Raw genomic sequence first — 19,517 nt, 5'->3', positions numbered from 1 at the left:
CCACTTTTTAGGAACATTTTTTTTTCATATTTAATTTAAAATACCAATGTGATAAAAATGAAAATCTTACTCAAGAAAAACTAAAATGAATAATAAAATAAAACCACGCATATAAAGGATTTATAGTGAAAAACTTAGTTTTTACGGGTTAATTTTTTATTATTTTATTTTTATTAATTTTAATTTCATTTCTTTTTTACCTACGTGACTTTACCGAAAAAACTAAGGGGATAAATCCTTGCAGTCACGAAAGCTTCAAATCTAGAATTGTGTTCGGATGTTAAAACATCTAACGGAATCCTTTTTTCAAGAAACCATGTTCCGCATTAACCAGACACACTGCTTAGTGGTGAACATGCCAACACAAAACAAACGCAGCTTTTTAAACTGGTACAAAACTGACACCTTTATTCAAGGCATCATGTTTGCAATAACCACAACACAAGTAGTCAAAAATGCAAACAAAAAGAAGCAACTCTGATAATGATAATAATATGCACTGTCCTTGAAGTTGATTGGTCCACACCCGAGACGGCTTTCTTTAGAGCCTAAGTCCCCATTGGTGTTGGACCAGATGACACCAGAAGGCGTACAACTCAAAGACAGTGCAATATCAGAGTATTGAGAGCTCGGAGTAAGCATTTACACTATGAGATCTCTTTTGCCAGTGGCAAAATATAGTAGTAGGTTTTTACCCTTTTAAACTGGTACAAAACTGACACCTTTATTCAAGGCTTCATGTTTGCAATAACCACAACACAAGTAGTCAAAAATGCAAACAAAAAGAAGCAACTCTGATATGTGATAATAATATGCACTGTCCAAACATGATGCCTTGTATAAAGGTGTCAGTTTTGTACCAGTTTAAAAGGGTAAAAACCTACTACTATATTTTGCCACTGGTAAAAGAGATCTCATAGTGTAAATGCTTACCCCGAGCTCTCAATACTCTGATATTGCACTGTGTTTGAGTTGTACGCCTTCTGGTGTCATCTGGTCCAACACCAATGGGGACTAGGCTCTAAAGAAAGCCGTCTCGGGTGTGGACCAATCAACTTCAAGGACAGTGCATATTATTATCATTATCAGAGTTGCTTCTTTCTGTTTGCTTTTTTGACTACTTGTGTTGTGGCTATTGCAAACATAATGTCTTGTATAAAGGTGTCAGTTTTGTACCAGTTTAAAAGGGTAAAAACCTACTACTATATTTTGCCACTGGTAAAGGAGGTCTCATAGTGTAAACGCAGCTTTCTGTCACCAGTGTGGACCAATCGGTGTCAAATGACGATGCGTGTATTTTCAGAGCGTGGTTTTTGTTTGCGTGTTCACCACAAGAAACGTCTGTGGTTAATGCAGACACGGTTCCTTGCAACAAAAAAAGGTTTCTGTTTGGTGTTTTAACATTTTAGCACAATTGTTTTTTATTGTTAGAAAGGTCTGAAACCTATTGTTAGATTTTGGTCGATGTTATCCTATTTAATTATCGGAGCCTGCAGACTGTATCTGTCCGCACGCACGCACACACATTCGCACACGCGACACTCACTCATCCCTACGTCACCCACTAATTCCTCACTGAGACAGACTTATCCTTAAGTCACTCACTAACTCACTCCTCACACTGACATAGACTCATCCCTATGTCACTCACTAACTCACTCACTCCTCACTGTGACACTGTGTGCGTGATGGGACGTGGGGAGCGATAGTGTAGCGGTTAGCGCGCTGCGCTATGAACCCGGCGACACGGGTTCGATTCCCGCGCACTGCCAACATCAGGTGACAATTATCTGAACCGGTCCCGGGCCTCCCCTAGGTCGACTCAGCCTCATATGAGTACCTGGTGCGGTGTGTAAACATTGCCACTAGGGAGACAAAGGCGGTCGGGCGTGGTGCTGGCCACCCACCCCCCTCGTGTACCGTTCCGGCCTTCATAGGTGCTCGCTAACAGCACTTGCCCCTACAGTCTGTTAAGGCTATACAGGGGATCTTTGTCTTTGTGATGGGACAGTAGTGCAACGGTTAGCACGCTGTGCTCCGAACCCATCAGCAACCCGCCTTCAATTCCCACTCACGGCCACCAACACCGGTGACGATTATTGGGTGCCACGGTGGCTAGGAGATGTAAACTACCTCGCCTGGTATACAGGAGGTCGTGGGTTCGATCCCGACCCTGACGCCTGCTGTATATTTGGAGGTTTCACGTGGCTAGGAGATGTTAACTACCTCGCCTGATATGCAGGAGGTCGTGGGTTTGATCCCGACCCTGACGCCTGCTGTATATTTGGAGTTTGCATGTGGCTAGGAGATGTTAACTACCTCGCCTGGTATGCAGGAGGTCGTAGGTTCGATCCCGACCCTGACGCCTGCTGTATATTTGGAGTTTGCATGTGGCTAGGAGATGTTAACTACCTCGCCTGGTATACAGGAGGTCGTGGGTTCGATCCCGACCCTGACGCCTGCTGTATATTTGGAGTTTGCATGTGGCTAGGAGATGTTAACTACCTCGCCTGGTATGCAGGAGGTCGTGGGTTCGATCCCGACCCTGACGCCTGCTGTATATTTGTAGTTTGCAGTGTCTCTTTCTCTCGCGTGGATTTTCTCCGGTTCCTCCGGTTTTTCCCTCCACATTCTGAATCAACACCACACGTTTTAGAGTATTTGTGTGCTGCGATAACTTACCACGTGATCACAAGCCACTTCGTTGAGCTATCATTTCTGGCTAAATCGCTTCTGAAAATGAAGCTAATCGTTCAATGGGCCATAACCGATAAAATAAAAAAAATATTTACCTGAACCGGTCCCGGGCCTTCCCTAGGTCGACTGAGCCTCAAATGAGTACCTGGTGCGGTGTGTAAACATCTTCATTTGGGGGAGACAAAGGCGGTCGGGCGTGTTGCTGGCCACGCACCTCCTCGTGTGCCACCGTGCCGGCCTTCATAGGTGCTGCTACTTCCTAAGCAGCACTTGCCCCAACAGTAATTTACAAGCTATACGGGGGATCTTTGTTTGTTCTTTGTTGTGATGGGACGATAGCGGTCTTCTTCATCTCATCACCTTCAACTGATCTTCTTGGTTCTTTTGGTAAAGTCACGTGGAAGGGAAATAATAAAATAATAAAAATCAAACACAATAAAATAATTTTCACGACTTTTCGGCCACAACGCAAGCAGCCGTCCTTAGGTGAAGAACAGGTCTGTCGGAAAGACAGCGTCTGAATGAACACTACCAAGCTTGGCAGACCTGTTCTTCACCTGAGGACGGCTGCTTGCGTTGTGGCCGAAACGTTGTGAGAATTGTATTTTATTATGTTTGATATTTTTATTATTTTATTATTTCCCTTCTACGTGACTTTACCGAAATAACCAAGAAGATGAATCCCTGCAGTCACGAAAGCTTTAAATCGAAACCTTAAACTGAGTTGTGTAGCTCCTTTTCAGACGCGACCTGGCTCTCACAAGTGATAGCTCAACAAAGTGGCTTATCAACACGTGGACATTTATATCAGCCAAATGCTCTGAACGCACGTTTCTAAATGTGGAGGGAAAAAACCGGAGGACCCGGAGAAAAATCAACGCGACCACGGGGAGAGACGCATGCAGACATACAGCAGCAGAGGTCGCAACCGGGTACCCGATACCCGATACCCGGCTACCCGTACCTGGCCAGGTACGGGTAGCCGTTTGCGACCCTGGTGTGGCCGGGTCCGGGTCCGGGTAGGCCGCGAGTCACTGGTGAGTAACCGTTTGTCACTCATTTCGGGTAGGGTACGGGTAGGGAACGGGTACCCGTACCCGGCCGGGTACGGGTACGGGTACCCATTTGCGACCCTGGTGCGGCCGGGTACGGGTACGGGTAAGGAATCAAAACCCGTTTGCGACCTCTGTACAGCAGGCATCAGGGTCGGAATCGAACCCACGAACTTCTGCATTCCAGGCGAGGGAGATAACATCTCCCGGCGACCATTGCACTCCTACTTAGTATCTCGTTTTGAGTGTCGTTCCCTGCCCTGATGCGCCTACTCGCCCGCTCGCCCGCCCACTGACTCCCAGCAACGGCACAGTAACGCTGTTACCGCGATGGGGAACACGGCCAGTGCGTGACGCTGACACCCACCCACGCACGCTCCATCGCTGGCTCCCATCCACCCACCAACCCACGCAGCCGGAGATCCGCCCACCCTCCCAGCCATCCACCCACCCTCCCAGCCATCCACCCACCCTCCCAGCCATCCACCCATTCATCCACTCAGTCACCCACTCGGCTACCCACCCAACCCATCCACAAACCCAAAAAGCCACCCAGCCAGCCAGCCACGGACACACACACGGACACACGCGTGAACACACATGCACATGCACACATGCAAACACGAAGATCCCCCGTACAGCCTTAAGACTGTTGGGGCAAGTGCTGTTAGCGAGCACCTATGAAGGCCGCCACGGCACACGAGAGGGTGGGTGGCCAACACCACGCCCGGCCGCCTTTGTCTCCCTAGTGGCGATGTTTACACACTGCACCGGGTACTCATTTGAGGTTGAGTCGACTTAGGGGAGGCCCAGGACCAGTTCAGATAATCGTCACCGGTGTTGGCCGTGAGCGGGAATCGAACTCTGATCGCCGGGTTCGTAGCGCAGCATAGCGCTAACCGCTACACTACCGCTCCCCACATGCACACACACGTGGACACACACATGGAAACACGCGGACACACACAAACACACCCGCGGACACACGGTCACACACGCGGTGGCTACACTCGGTGTGATTCAGGCGGACCCCCTCTCCGTCACCGCCACCACCACCGCCACCACCAACCACCGCTGGTCCCGTCTGCGGCGCGGAAACAATGGCATTCCATCTCGGGAGGAAATCCTCTGGTTCCGTGTGGCTTCCACACCATAAATAGCCGTGGCTGCGGCCAGCCAGCGGGGGCCCCATGAGGCCAGAGATGCGTGAAGAGGAGTAGGAGGATGAGGATGATGAGGAGGAGGAATCACGGCAGATAGAACGGTACCGTCGCGGATCGTCGCAGCTTCTGTGCGGAGGCATCCGGGACCTTCTCTTTAAAAACCAAAAAGTCATCGCTGTAAATATTCTCGCTTCTGTTCGGCGTTTGTTTTTGTTGTCGGGCGCACGATCTCCAGAGTGAGCGGATCTCCAGCGGTGGAGAGGGGTGGGGTGGTGGTGGGGGGGAAGAGGATGACTTGTAGCCCAGACTTGGCCGGAGTGGCGCACGAGCGGGCTGGTGACAGCGGGCTGGGTTCGTGTCGGTGAAGAGTGAGTGAGGTTAGTGAGTGACTTGAGGATGAGTCTGTCTCGGTGAAGAGTTCCTGAGTTAGTGAGTGACTTGAGGATGAGTCTGTCTCGGTGAAGAGTGAGTGAGGTTAGTGAGTGACTTGAGGATGAGTTTGTCTCAGTGAGGAGTTAGTGAGGTTAGTGAGTGACTTGAGGATGAGTCTGTCACAGTGAGGAGTTCGTGAGTTAGTGAGTGACTTAAGGATGAGTCTGTCTCGGTGAGGAGTTCGTGAGTTAGCGAGTGACTTGAGGATGAGTCTGTCTCAGTGACGAGTTAGCGAGTGACTTAAGGATGAGTGTCTCGGTGAGGAGTTAGTGAGGTTAGTGAGTGACTTGAGGATGAGTCTGTCACAGTGAGGAGTTCGTGAGTTAGTGAGTGACTGAAGGATCAATCTGCCTCGGTGAGGAGTTCGTGAGTTAGCGAGTGACGTAGGGATGAGTCTGTCTCAGTGAGGAGTGAGTGACGTTAGGATGAGTGAGTGTCACGGTGAGGAGTTGGTGAGTTAGTGAGTGACGTAGGGATGAGTGTATCAGTGAAGAGTGAGTTAGTGAGTGATGTAGGGATGATTCTGTCTCAGTGACGAGTTAGTGAGTGACGTAGGGATGAGTGAGTGTCACAGTGAGGAGTGAGTGAGTTAGTGAGTGACGTAGGGATGAGTGAGTGTCAGTAAGGAGTTAGGGAGTTCGTGGGTGACGTCGGGATGAGTGAGTGTATCAGTGAAGAGTGAGTTAGTGAGTGACGTAGGGATGAGTGAGTGTCACAGTGAGGAGTTGTTGAGTTAGTGAGTGACGTAGGGATGAGTGAGTGTCACAGTGAGGAGTTGTTGAGTTAGTGAGTGACGTAGGGATGAGTCTGTGTCAGTGAGGAGTTAGGGAGTGACGTAGGGATGAGTGAGTGTCACAGTGAAGAGTTAGTGAGTTAGTGAGTGATGTACGAGTGAGTGTCACAGTGAGGAGTTAGGGAGTTAGTGAGTGACGTAGGGATGAGTCTGTGTCAGTGAGGAGTTAGGGAGTGACGTAGGGATGAGTGAGTGTCACAGTGAAGAGTGAGTGAGTTAGTGAGTGATGTGCGAATGAGTGTCACAGTGAGGAGTTGTTGAGTTAGTGAGTGACGTAGGGATGAGTCTGTCGCCACGAGGTCTCGGTGAGTGACGTAGCGATGCCGTGTCATTTTCTGACATCTGTATAAGACGTCCTGAGCCAGTGGGTTGGTGAGTGACGTAACGATGAGTCGGTCTGTGTGTCACTGCTTCTGGCTCGTGGAAGCTGCCCTGTCCCCACGTCCGGTCGGGATGGAGCAGATTGCACCCCGTTGCGTCTGCATTCGCTCCTCGGTTCTCTCCGCTACGGACGCAGCGTGACAAGGTGTGATATAATGTGTCTGGTGTGACGAGGTGTGGTGTAGGTCTGGTGTGACGAGTTGTGGTGTGTGACGAGGCGTGGTGTGTGACAAGGTGTGATATAATGTGTCTGGTGTGACGAGGTGTGTGTGGTATGACGAGGCGTGGTGTAGGTCTGGTGTGACGAGGCGTGGTGTGTCACGAGTTGTGGTGTGTGACGAGGCGTGGGGTGTGACGAGATGTGATATGAGAGGGTGGTATCGGTCTGGTGTGACGAGGCGTGGTGTGTGACGAGGGGCAGTGTGTGATGAGGTGTGGAGGGGTACCAGAGGTCGCAAACGGGTTTTGATTCCTTACCCGTACCCGTACCCGGCCGCACCAGGGTCGTAAACGGGTACCCGTACCCGTACCCGGCCGTACCCGATTGCGACCTCTGGGATGAAGCCATGTTGCAGGCGCGGGTGGGTTGATTCTAGGAACTTGAATTGTGAGAAGAGACAAGACGTTGGGAAATGAGTGACAAACAGTTACTCACCAGTGACTCACGGCCTACCCGTACCCTGGCCGCACCAGGGTCGCAAACGGGTACCCGTACCCATACCCGGCCGGGTACGGATATTGGGTAGGGTACGGGTATCGGGTACCCGATTGCGACCTCTGGGATGAAGCCATGTTGCAGGCGCGGGTGGGTTGATTCTAGGAACTTGAATTGTGAGAAGAGACAAGACGTTGGGAAATGAGTGACAATCACGGTGACTCACCAGTGACTCACGGCCTACCCGTACCCGTACCCGGCCGCACCAGGGTCGCAAACGGGTACCCGTACCCGGCCAGGTACAGGTAGCCGGGTATCGGGTAGGGTACGGGTATCGGGTACCCGATTGCGACCTCTGAGGGGTACTGCTGTGAGATGTGATGCCAAGTTAGACATGGTGTGGCAAGGTGGGGGTTGTGAGGTGTGGTGTGCGCTGTGTGCTGTCACGTTCGTGAAATGTTAACTACCTCAAACCCCTAGTGTGCAGGAGGTCGTGTGTTTATCCCGACCCTGACGCCTGCTGTATATTTCACACCTGTTAAGCCATACTGTTTACCCGTGTTGTTGTACACGGAGATTAGGTCAATACGGCGTACAGCCGTTTCAATACAGGACATTTTTTGTTGTCTATTTGTTTGTGTTTCTCCCTTGTGATGGGACTTTGTAGGATGAACGTTGAGATTTTGTACGGGCACAGGGCGATCAATAAGGTCTGAGTTGGTCTGTAATAAGGTAGGGCACTGATAAGGGGTTGACGGGTATGATATTTGGATGTTAACTACGTCACCTGGTACACAGGAGGTTGTGGGTTCGATCCCGAATCTGACGCCTGCTGTACATTTGGAGTCTGCGTCTCTCTCCCCGTGCTCGCATGGATTTTTCTCCGGGTCTTTCGGTTTTTCCCTCCAACACTCAGAAACATGCGTTTTCGAGTATTTGGCTGCTATAAATCTCCACGTGATGATAAGGTTTAGTAACTGCAGCTACATACTATTAACATTACTTCCCTTTATTAATGCTACCCCTATCCCCTCCCTTTGATGCTGCTAATCCTGCATAATGCACGGGCATAATATGACTTTGAAACCCCCCGCCCACCTCCTCCGCATTTTACAAGTAGTGACTAATCCCATATCTGCATTTCCCATAAATATGCTAAATTCCTCTTGATATGCAAATTCCTTTGTCACGGCGCTCTTCCCCCCTCCATCCCAGCTTAAATAGACGCTCCAAGCCTGGTGGTGTTTCATTCTTCACTTGAGGACGGCTGCTTGCGTTGTGGCCGAAACGTCGTGAGAATTATTTTATTATGTTTATTTTATTTATTATTTCCCTTCTACGTGACTTTACCGAAAGAACCAAGAAGATGAATCCCTGCAGTCACGAAAGCTTTAAATCGAAATAAGCCACTTCGTTGAGCTATCATTTGCGGCCAGGTCGCTTCTGTTTTAAGAGCTACCCGGCTCAGTGGGCCTTCCCTAATAAAAAATCAAGGAGTAAAATAGTGTCAATTGTTTTTTTACCCTTTTATCTGACAACAAAACTGACACCTTTTTTTTACAAGGAGTCATGTTTGCATAGACCACGATACCTGCAGTCGTAATGCAAACAAAAAAACACAACTCTGATAATGTATGCACTGTCCTTGAAGTTGATTGGTCCACACCCGAGACAGCTTTCCTTAGAGCCTAGTATCACATGGTGTTGGACCAGATGACGCCAATAGGCGCACAACTCAAAGACAATGCACCATCAGAGTATGAGAGCTCGGGGTAAACATTTACACCATTGGTATCTCATTTGCCAGTAAAAAAATATGATAATTGGTTTTTTACCCTTTTATCTGGCAACAAAACTGACACCTTTTTTACAAGGAGTCATGTTTGCATAGACCACAATACCTGCAGTCATAATGCAAACAAAAAACATAACTCTGATAATGTATGCACTGTCCTTGAAGTTGATTGGTCCACACCCGAGACAGCTTTCCTTAGAGCCTAGTATCACATGGTGTTGGACCAGATGACGCCAAAAGGCGCACAACTCAAAGACAATGCACCATCAGAATATGAGAGCTCATAAAAAAGGTGTCAGTTTTGTTGCCAGATAAAAGGGTAAAACAAGTATAACTCGTAAAAACAAAGTTTTTCACTATAAATCCTCTGGCTTGAGATGGCTGTCACCTATGGGTCAGATGATTGCATTGCACCATTAAGCAATTGGTAATTAAATATAATATTTTTGTCCTAAAAAGTGTAAAATTTTGGAAAAAAATTTTCACGAAAATTAATTGTCACGCACAACGAGTCTGTGTGCAAAATGTCAGCTCGATTGGATCACGGGAAGTGGGTTAAAAAACGACCGAAAGATTTGCACGGTCCTAAGCAAGCAAGTGAACTTAATATAAAGGATTTAAAAACAATTATCATATTTTTAACTGGCAAATGAGGTTCCAATGGAGTAAAATAGTGTCACTGTGTGGGGGTTCTACAAGGTTGGGGGTGTAGCACAGAGTGATGAGAGGTTAGGGTATGGCGTCGACGTGTGGGTGACTAGGTGGGGTATGGTGCACGGAGTTTAATTGCAGCGTGGTAAGGTGTGTAACACGTGTGTGTGGTGTGTGTGCACGTGTGTGTGGAGCGGTGGTGCAGCGGTTAGCGCTACGCTGCGCTACGAACCCGGCAACTCGAGTTCGATCGCCGCTCGCTATCAACACCGGTGACGATTATCTGAACCGGTCCTGGGCCTTCCCTAGGTGGACTCAGCCTCAAATGAGTGCGTAGAAACATCGCCACTGGGGAGACAAAGGCGGCCGGGCGTGGTGCTGGCCACCCAGCCCCCCTCGTGTGTGCCACAGTGCCGGGCCTTCATAGGTGCTGCTCGCTAACAGCACTTGCCCCAACAGTCTGTTACAGGCTGTATGGGGGTCTTTGTCTTTTGTGCCATTGTTCTTCGTGTAGACCAGGGTTCGGCAACCAAAATAACAAGAAGAGCCATTTCTTTCCAATTCGGTATTTCAAGAGCCGCAATGCATCTGAGTACATACTGTACATACGTACATATTGTCAAGAAGCAGCCCGCAAAGAGCCGCATGCGGCTCCGGAGCCGTAGGTTGCCGACCCCTGGTGTAGACAATGGCAAACTGCCTTCTGTTGAATTTCGATTTAATGCTTTCGTGACTGCAGGGATTCATCTTCTTGGTTTTTTTCGGCAAAGTCACGTAGAAGGGAAGTAATAAAATAATAAAAATAAAACATAATAAAATACAATTCTCACGACGTTTCGGCCACAACGCAAGCAGCCGTCCTCAGGTGACGCTGTCTTCTCGACAAACCTGTTTCTTCACCTGAGGACGGCTGCTTGCGTTGTGGCCGAAACGTCGTGAGAATTATTTTATGATGTTTTATTAATATTATTTTATTATTTTCATTCTACGTGACTTTACCGAAAGAACCGAGAAGATGCCTTCTGTTGAGTTTTTATTTTCGGGTCCATTGCTCATGCAGTGGTAGGCCAAGTGCTGTCTGAGCCTATACCGGGGTGGGGTTTGGGGTGCGGGGGACACCTTCATTTGTGTGCCTGTGGGCCATTGGTCCTGTCTCCAAAACAAGAATCACACGGCGATACATTTGCATGTGTATACGTGTGTCTGTGTGTCTGTGTCTTGTGCCGCCCTCCAACAACAACGGAGGGCGGAGGAGCGACGCTCACAACAACGAGCGGAGCGCCGGGTGGTTAAAGCACAGCAAGTTGGTACAGTAGGGGGCACAGGTGGTGCATCAGCCAGTCATCTCGGTCATCTCGGTCAGTCGACCCGTGGCAACTGGGTCTGCCCCGTGACCTCCTGCCAGCGGGTGTTCGACACTTCACGTGGCCTCAGGGTGCACATGGCCTGGCACAAGCGTCGTGGTGACGTCACCGCCACTTAGTGGTGAATGGCGGTTGTTGTTGTGTCTTGTGTGTGGGGAGCGGTGGTGTAGCGGTTAGCGCGCTGCACTACGAACCTGTGCGACCCGGGTTCGATTCCCGCTCACGGCAAACACCAGTGACGATTATCTGAACCGGTCCTGGGCCTCCCCTAGGTCGACTCAGCCTCAAATGAGTACCTGGTGCGGTGTGTAAACATCGCCACTGGGGAGACAAAGGTGGCGCTGGCCACCCACCCCCTCGTGTACCGTGCCGGCCTTCATAGGTGCTCGCTAACAGCACTTGCCCCTACAGTCTGTTCAGGCTATATGGGGGATTCATCTTCTTGGTTCTTTCGGTAAAGTCACGTAGAAGGGAAGTAATAAAATAATAAAAATAATAAATTATTCTGAATCAGACGCTGTCTCCCCGACAGACCTGGTTTTCACCTGAGGACGGCTGCTTGCGTTGTGGCCGAAACGTCGTGAGAATTATTTTATTATGTTTTATTTTTATTATTTTATTACTTCCCTTCTACGTGACTTTACCGAAAGAACCAAGAAGATGAATCCCTGCAGTCACGAAAGCTTTAAATCGAAATATATGGGGGATCTTTGTGTTATCTTTGTCTTGTGTGTGTGTCGTGTGTGTGGGCGGTGGGGCTGAGTGGCAGTGCACCGCGGAGCTACGAACCCGGCGACCCGAGTTCGATTCCCGCTCGTGGCCAACGTCAAAGACAGAGCGACAGCTGTTTTATATTCGAATTTCTCTTCACTTGATACAGCAATCGTGCTGTGACGGTTACACCTGAAGACGGAGGCTTGTGTTGCCTCCGAATCGTCGTGATTTTTATTTTATTTTTTATTTTACTTTTAATAATTAAAATTTTTTACCTACGTGACTTTACCGAAAAAACCTAAGAATATAACTGTTTTATATTCTTATTCTTGGTTCTCTCGGTAAAGTCACGTAGAAGGGAAATAATAAAATAATAAAAATCAAACGCAATAAAATGAAATTCTCACGAGGTTTTGGCCACAACGCAAGCAGCCGTCCTCAGGTGACGAAACACAGAGAGCTGTCGGAAAGACAGCGTCTTAATGAACACTACTAAGCTTGGCAGCGTATTTTAAGCTGGGTTAGGGGAGGAGGAGAGAGCCTTGGACAAAGGAGTTTACATATCAACAGAGGAATTTAGCATATTGATGACAAATGCAGATATGGGGTTAGTCACTCCTTGCGAAATGTGTAGGTGGTGGGGGTTCTCAAAGTCATATTATGCTCGTGTATTATGTAGGATTAGCAGTAATATATTACACCCCACGCCCGGCCACCTTCGTCTCCCCAGTGGCGATGTTTCAACGCACCCCACCAGGTACTCATTTGAGGCTGAGTCGACCTAGGGAAGGCCCAGGACCGGTTCAGATAATCGTCACCGGTGTTGATGGCGAGCGGCGATCGAACAAAGAATCAAGCACTGCATTAACCACACGCAGTACTTGCGGTGAGCATGCAAACAAACATGGCTCTGAGGATAATAACAACATATGCATCGTCTTTGAAACTGATTGGCCTATACTAGAGACCGCCTTCTTTATGGCCTAGTCTCATCACCAGAGGTCGCAAACGGGTTTTGATTACTTACCCGTACCCGGCCATACCCGTACCCTACCCGTACCCGGCCGGGTACGGGTAGGGTACGGGTATCGGGTACCCGACTGCGACCTCTGGGATGAAGCCATGTTGCAGGCGCGGGTGGGTTGATTCTAGGAACTTGAATTGTGAGAAGAGACAAGACGTTGGGAAATGAGTGACAAACGGTGACTCACCAGTGACTCGCGGCCTACCCGTACCCGTACCCGGCCGCACCAGGGTCGCAAATGGGTACCCGTACCCGGCCGGGTACCCGTACCCGGCCGGGTACGGGTACCCGGGTATCGGGTAGGGTACGGGTATCGGGTACCCGGTTGCGACCTCTGCTCATCACCTCCCGTTGTATCGCCAGACAGGGTAAAAAAAACCTCTTCTTATTTCCCTCCCCCCCATCCTTTGTCTTTGTTTATTACAGCACTTGCCCCCAGCGGCCTGCTAAAGGTCTACCCCGGGGGGACCCCTCTGCCTCTATTGTGTCTTGTTGACAGACGGCGGGGGCGAGGAGGGCAGGCGGCAGGCTGGTCACGCACGCCTCGGCGAGCTGCTGCTTGCGCTCAAGCGCACGCTGGCCCGGCACCCGGCGCTGAGTCTGCGGGAGATACTCACCGCCACCGGCGCCCTCATCACCAGGGTCAAAGGTAACGGTCACCCCTGTAATTAATAAATAGATTATATAGTTTATAGAGTACGGTACCGTAAATTGCTCTGTTTTGCTAAATTATCACCATTCTTTAAGACTCCTGGGTAGGCTGTTTTTGACTTATGATGGGGTTATTGTAACGCATCTCCATCGTAAGTAGAGGACTATCTATACCTGGTCAAATTAAACATAGTTTAGTTCTAGAATGGGCCTCAATGAGCCTAAATACGTGGTCAAATTAAACAATAGTTTAGTTTTAGAATGGGCGCTGATGGGCTTAACTACCTGGTCAAATTAAAAATAGTTTAGTTTTAGAATGTGCCTCAATGAGCCTAAATACCTGGTCAAATTAAACATTGTTTAGTTTTAGAATGGGCGCTGATGGGCTTAACTACCTGGTCAAATTAAAAATAGTTTAGTTTTAGAATGTGCCTCAATGAGCCTAAATATCTGGTCAAATTAAACAATAGTTTAGTTTTAGAATGGGCGCTGATGGGCTTAACTACCTGGTCAAATTAAAAATAGTTTAGTTTTAGAATGTGCCTCAATGAGCCTAAATATCTGGTCAAATTAAACATTGTTTAGTTTTAGAATGGGCCTGAATGTGTCTCTAAATACCTGGTCATATAAAACATAGTTTAGTTCTAGAATGGGCCTCAATGGACCTAAATACCTGGTCATATAAAACATAGTTTAGTTCTAGAATGGGCCTCAATGGACCTAAATACCTGGTCATATAAAACATAGTTTAGTTCTAGAATGGGCCTCAATGGACCTAAATACCTGGTCATATAAAACATAGTTTAGTTCTAGAATGGGCCTCAATGGACCTAAATACCTGGTCATATAAAACATAGTTTAGTTCTAGAATGGGCCTCAATGGACCTAAATACCTGGTCATATAAAACATAGTTTAGTTCTAGAATGGGCCTCAATGGACCTAAATACCTGGTCATATAAAACATAGTTTAGTTCTAGAATGGGCCTCAATGGACCTAAATACCTGGTCATATGAAACATAGTTTAGTTCTAGAATGGGCCTCAATGGACCTAAATACCTGGTCATATAAAACATAGTTTAGTTCTAGAATGGGCCTCAATGGACCTAAATACCTGGTCATATAAAACATAGTTTAGTTCTAGAATGGGCCTCAATGGACCTAAATACCTGGTCATATAAAACATAGTTTAGTTCTAGAATGGGCCTCAATGGACCTAAATACCTGGTCATATAAAACATAGTTTAGTTCTAGAATGGGCCTCGATGGGCCTAAATACCTGGTCAAATTAAAAATAGTTTAGTTTTAGAATGGGCCTAAATGGACCTAAATACCTGGTCAAATTAAACATAGTTTAGTTTTAGAATTGTCCTCAATTGGCCTAACTACCTGGTCAAATTAAAATTAGTTTAGTTTTAGAATGGGCCTCAATGGACCTAAATACCTGGTCACATTAAAAATAGTTTAGTTTTAGAATGGGCCTCAATGGACCTAAATACTTGGTCAAATTAAAAATAGTTTAGTTTTAGAATGGGCCTGAATGTGTCTCTAAATACCTGGTCAAATTAAAAATAGTTTAGTTTTAGAATGGCCCTCAATGAGCCTAAATACCTGGTCAAATTAAAAATAGTTTAGTTTTAGAATGGGCGCTGATGGGCTTAACTACCTGGTCAAATTAAAAATAGTTTAGTTTTAGAATGGGCCTCTAAATACCTGGTCAAATTAAAAATAGTTTAGTTCTAGAATGGGCCTCAATGAGCCTTAATACCTGGTCAAATTAAACATAGTTTAGTTTTAGAATGGGCCTAAATACCTGGTCAAATTAAAAATAGTTTAGTTTTAGAATGTGCCTCAATGAGCCTAAATACCGGTCATATTAAAAATAGTTTAGTTCTAGAATGTGCCTGAATGGGCCTAAATACCTGGTCACATTAAAAATAGTTTAGTTTTAGAACGAGCCTCATTGAGCCTAAATACCTGGTCAAATTTAAAATAGTTTAGTTTTAGAATGGGCCTCGATGGACCTAAATACCTGGTCAATTTAAAAGTAGTTTAGTTTTAAAATGGGCCTGAATGTGTCTCTAAATACGTGGTCAAATTAAAAATAGTTTAGTTTTAGAATGGGCCTTAATGGGCCTAAATACCTGGTCATATAAAACATAGTTTAGTTTTAGAATGTGCCTGAATGGGCGTAAATACCTGGTCAAATTAAAAATAGTTTAGTTCTAGAATGGGCCTGAATGTGTCTCTAAATACCTGGTCAAATTAAAAATAGTTTAGTTTTAGAATGGGCCTCCATGGGCCTCTAAATACCTGGTCAAATTAAAAATAGTTTAGTTCTAGAATGTGCCTCAATGAGCCTAAATACCTGGTCAAATTAAAAATAGTTTAGTTTTAGAATGGGCCTCTAAATACCTGGTCAAATTAAAAATAGTTTAGTTCTAGAATGGGCCTCAATGAGCCTTAATACCTGGTCAAATTAAACATAGTTTAGTTTTAGAATGGGCCTAAATACCTGGTCAAATTAAAAATAGTTTAGTTCTAGAATGTGCCTGAATGGGCCTAAATACCTGGTCACATTAAAAATAGTTTAGTTTTAGAACGAGCCTCATTGAGCCTAAATACCTGGTCAAATTTAAAATAGTTTAGTTTTAGAATGGGCCTCGATGGACCTAAATACCTGGTCAAATTAAAAGTAGTTTAGTTTTAAAATGGGCCTGAATGTGTCTCCAAATACGTGGTCAAATTAAAAATAGTTTAGTTTTAGAATGGGCCTTAATGGGCCTAAATACCTGGTCATATAAAACATAGTTTAGTTTTAGAATGTGCCTGAATGGGCGTAAATACCTGGTCAAATTAAAAATAGTTTAGTTTTAGAATGGGCCTCCATGGGCCTCTAAATACCTGGTCAAATTAAAAATAGTTTAGTTTTAGAATGGGCCTCCATGGGCCTCTAAATACCTGGTCAAATTTAAAATAGTTTAATTTTAGTTCCGACCGGAGCCAGAGCGACGCTCCTCGGATTTGTCCCCCGAGCCAACGGGTTCCTTCGTGGGTGGTGAGCAAGGAGAGGGGGAGTGGGGGCGGTGGAAGTAGGGGGGGGGCGGTGGGGGGCAGAGGTGGATGGCTGGGTAAATAATAAACATAGCGAAAATAAAAACGGAAATAAATCTTCTTCTTCTGTCCGTGTTGCTGTGGCTGTTGATGTAGGGTGGCAACAGCAGTTCTTTTTTTAACAACGCGGTGTTCGATGAGCCGGGTGATTGCGTGCAATGGGTGCATCATTGTCGCTGCTGTGATGATAATGGGTTTCTGTGTCTGTGTTTGAGTCTATAGGTGTCAGTGCGGGTCTGTGGGTCTGTGTGTGAGTTTATGGGTCTCCGTGTGAGTCTATGGGTCTCTGTGTGAGTCTATGGGTCTCTGTGTGAGTCTATGGGTCTCTGTGTGAGTCTATGGGTCTCTGTGTGAGTCTGTGTGTCTCTGTGTGAGTCTGTGTGTCTCTGTGTGAGTCTATGTGTCTCTGAGCCTATGGCTGTCCGTGTGTGTCTCTGAGCGAGTCTATGGGTCTCCGTGTGAGTCTGTGTGTCTCTGAGCCTATGGGTCTCTGTGCGAGTCTGTGTGTGAGTCTATGGCTCTCTGTGTGAGTCTGTGTGTCTCTGTGTGAGTCTGTGTGAGTCTGTGTGAGTCTCTGTGTGAACCTATGGCTCTCTGTGTGGGTCTGTGTGTCTCTGAGCCTATGGCTCTCTGTGTGAGTCTGTGTGTCTCTGAGCCTATGGCTCTCTGTGTGAGTCTGTGTGTGAGTCTATGGGTCTCTGTGTGAGTTTGTGTGTCTCTGTGTGAGCCTATGTGTCTCTGTGTGAGCCTATGGCTCTCTGTGTGGGTCTGTGTGTGTGAGCCTATGGCTCTCTGTGTGAGTCTGTGTGTCTCTGTGTGAGCCTATGGCTCTCCGTGTGAGTCTGTGTGTGAGTCTATGGCTCTCCGTGTGAGTCTGTGTGTCTCTGTGTGAGTCTATGGGTCTCTGTGTGAGTCTATGGGTCTCTGTGTGAGTCTGTGTGTCTCTGTGTGAGTCTGTGTGTCTCTGTGTGAGTCTGTGTGTCTCTGTGTGAGTCTGTGTGTCTCTGTGTGAGTCTATGGGTCTCTGTGTGAGTCTGTGTGTCTTTGTGTTAGTCTGTGTGTCTCTGTGTGAGTCTGTGTGTCTCTGTGTGAGTCTGTGTGTCTCTGTGTGAGTCTGTGTGAGTCTGTGTGTCTCTGTGTGAGTCTATGGCTCTCTGTGTGAGTCTGTGTGTCTCTGAGCCTATGGCACTCTGTGTGAGTCTGTGTGTCTCTGAGCCTATGGCTCTCTGTGTGAGTCTATGGCTCTCTGTGTGAGTCTGTGTGTCTCTGTGTGAGCCTATGGCTCTCTGTGTGAGTCTCTGTGTGAGCCTATGGGTCTCTGTGTGAGTCTATGGGTCTCTGTGTGAGTCTATGGGTCTCTGTGTGAGTCTATGGGTCTCTGTGTGAGTCTGTGTGTCTCTGTGTGAGCCTATGGCTCTCTGTGTGAGTCTCTGTGTGAGCCTATGGGTCTCTGTGTGAGCCTATGGGTCTCTGTGTGAGTCTATGGGTCTCTGTGTGAGTCTATGGGTCTCTGTGTGAGTCTATGGGTCTCTGTGTGAGTCTGTGTGTCTCTGTGTGAGTCTATGGGTCTCTGTGTGAGTCTATGGGTCTCTGTGTGAGTCTGTGTGTCTCTGTGTGAGTCTGTAGGTCTCTGTGTGAGTCTATGGGTCTCTGTGTGAGTCTGTAGGTCTCTGTGTGAGCCTATGGCTCTCTGTGTGAGTCTGTGTGTCTCTGTGTGAGTCTGTGTGTGAGTCTATGGGTCTCTATGTGAGTCTGTGTGTCTCTGTGTGAGTCTGTAGGTCTCTGTGTGAGTCTATGGGTCTCTGTGTGAGTCTGTGTGTCTCTGTGTGAGCCTATGGCTCTCTGTGTGAGTCTGTGTGTCTCTGTGTGAGTCTGTGTGTGAGTCTATGGGTCTCTGTGTGAGTCTATGGCTCTCTGTGTGAGTCTGTGTGTCTCTGTCTTATTCTTCTTCTTTGTATGGCTGACGGCGCGTGACTCTGCCGTTGCGCAAGTCCGCACGGCCAGATGATCCCAGGCCCGATGGGAGGAGCGCCAGCCGGAGCGACGATTGCCGCCGTGCGTCCGACCTCGCGCGTTTTGACGTCCGCGCCGCGTGCGTGCGTTCCCCTACCCCCCCCCCCCCCAGGCTACCCGTACGAGCGCTGCATCGGCGCTGACGAGCAGAAGCAGGGGATGATGCAGTCGGTGGACTCGCTAGCGCTCGCTTTCAGCAACAGGTGCGTCCGCACACGCCCCACCGGCACCGCCACCGCTCCCCACCCGCACGCGTCTAAGCGAGGACTTTGCTGTACGCACGTGTGTACGTGTGTGTGTCTGTGTGTGTGTGTTCAAGTGTGTGTGTGTGTCTGTGTGTTCAAATGTGTGTGTGTGTGTCTGTGTGTTCGTTTGTGTGTTCAAGTGTGTGTGTGTGTCTGTGTGTTCAAGTGTGTGTGTGTGTCTGTGTGTTCAAGTGTGTGTGTGTGTCTGTGTGTTCAAGTGTGTGTGTGTGTCTGTGTGTTCAAGTGTGTGTGTGTGTATGTGTGTTCAAGTGTGTGTGTGTGTCTGTGTGTTCAAGTGTGTGTGTGTGTGTGTGTCTGTGTGTTCAAGTGTGTGTGTGTGTCTGTGTGTTCAAGTGTGTGTGTGTGTCTGTGTGTTCAAGTGTGTGTGTGTGTCTGTGTGTTCAAGTGTGTGTGTGTGTCTGTGTGTTCAAGTGTGTGTGTGTGTCTGTGTGTTCAAGTGTGTGTGTGTGTCTGTGTGTTCAAGTGTGTGTGTGTGTCTGTGTGTTCAAGTGTGTGTGTGTGTCTGTGTGTTCAAGTGTGTGTGTGTGTCTGTGTGTTCAAGTGTGTGTGTGTGTCTGTGTGTTCAAGTGTGTGTGTGTGTCTGTGTGTTCAAGTGTGTGTGTGTGTCTGTGTGTTCAAGTGTGTCTGTGTGTTCAAGTGTGTGTGTGTGTCTGTGTGTTCAAGTGTGTGTGTCTGTGTGTTCAAGTGTGTGTGTGTGTGTCTGTGTGTTCAAGTGTGTGTGTCTGTGTGTTCAAGTGTGTGTGTCTGTGTGTT

The 19,517-nt window shown here is 47.6% G+C and overlaps 1 protein-coding gene across 3 annotated transcripts in view; it reads left to right on the top strand.

The window, feature by feature from the left end:
* LOC144740114 (rho GTPase-activating protein 45-like) overlaps positions 1-19,517 on the top strand; it is a 104,452-nt gene that overhangs the window by 68,431 nt on the left and 16,504 nt on the right. For all 3 annotated transcript variants that reach the window (XM_078622993.1, XM_078622994.1, XM_078622992.1), the window contains exons 4-5: positions 13,221-13,370; positions 18,611-18,701. In XM_078622993.1, coding sequence (XP_078479119.1) covers positions 13,221-13,370; positions 18,611-18,701 — 241 coding nt within the window. The remainder of the gene's footprint in view (positions 1-13,220; positions 13,371-18,610; positions 18,702-19,517) is intronic.

The sequence above is a fragment of the Lampetra planeri genome, unplaced genomic scaffold (genome assembly GCF_965212315.1).
Source record: "Lampetra planeri unplaced genomic scaffold, kcLamPlan1.2.h2 scaffold_191, whole genome shotgun sequence".
NCBI classification, from domain to species: domain Eukaryota; kingdom Metazoa; phylum Chordata; class Hyperoartia; order Petromyzontiformes; family Petromyzontidae; genus Lampetra; species Lampetra planeri.
The sequence above is the reverse complement of the archived record's forward strand: the minus strand, read 5'-3'. Positions and strand labels throughout refer to the sequence as shown.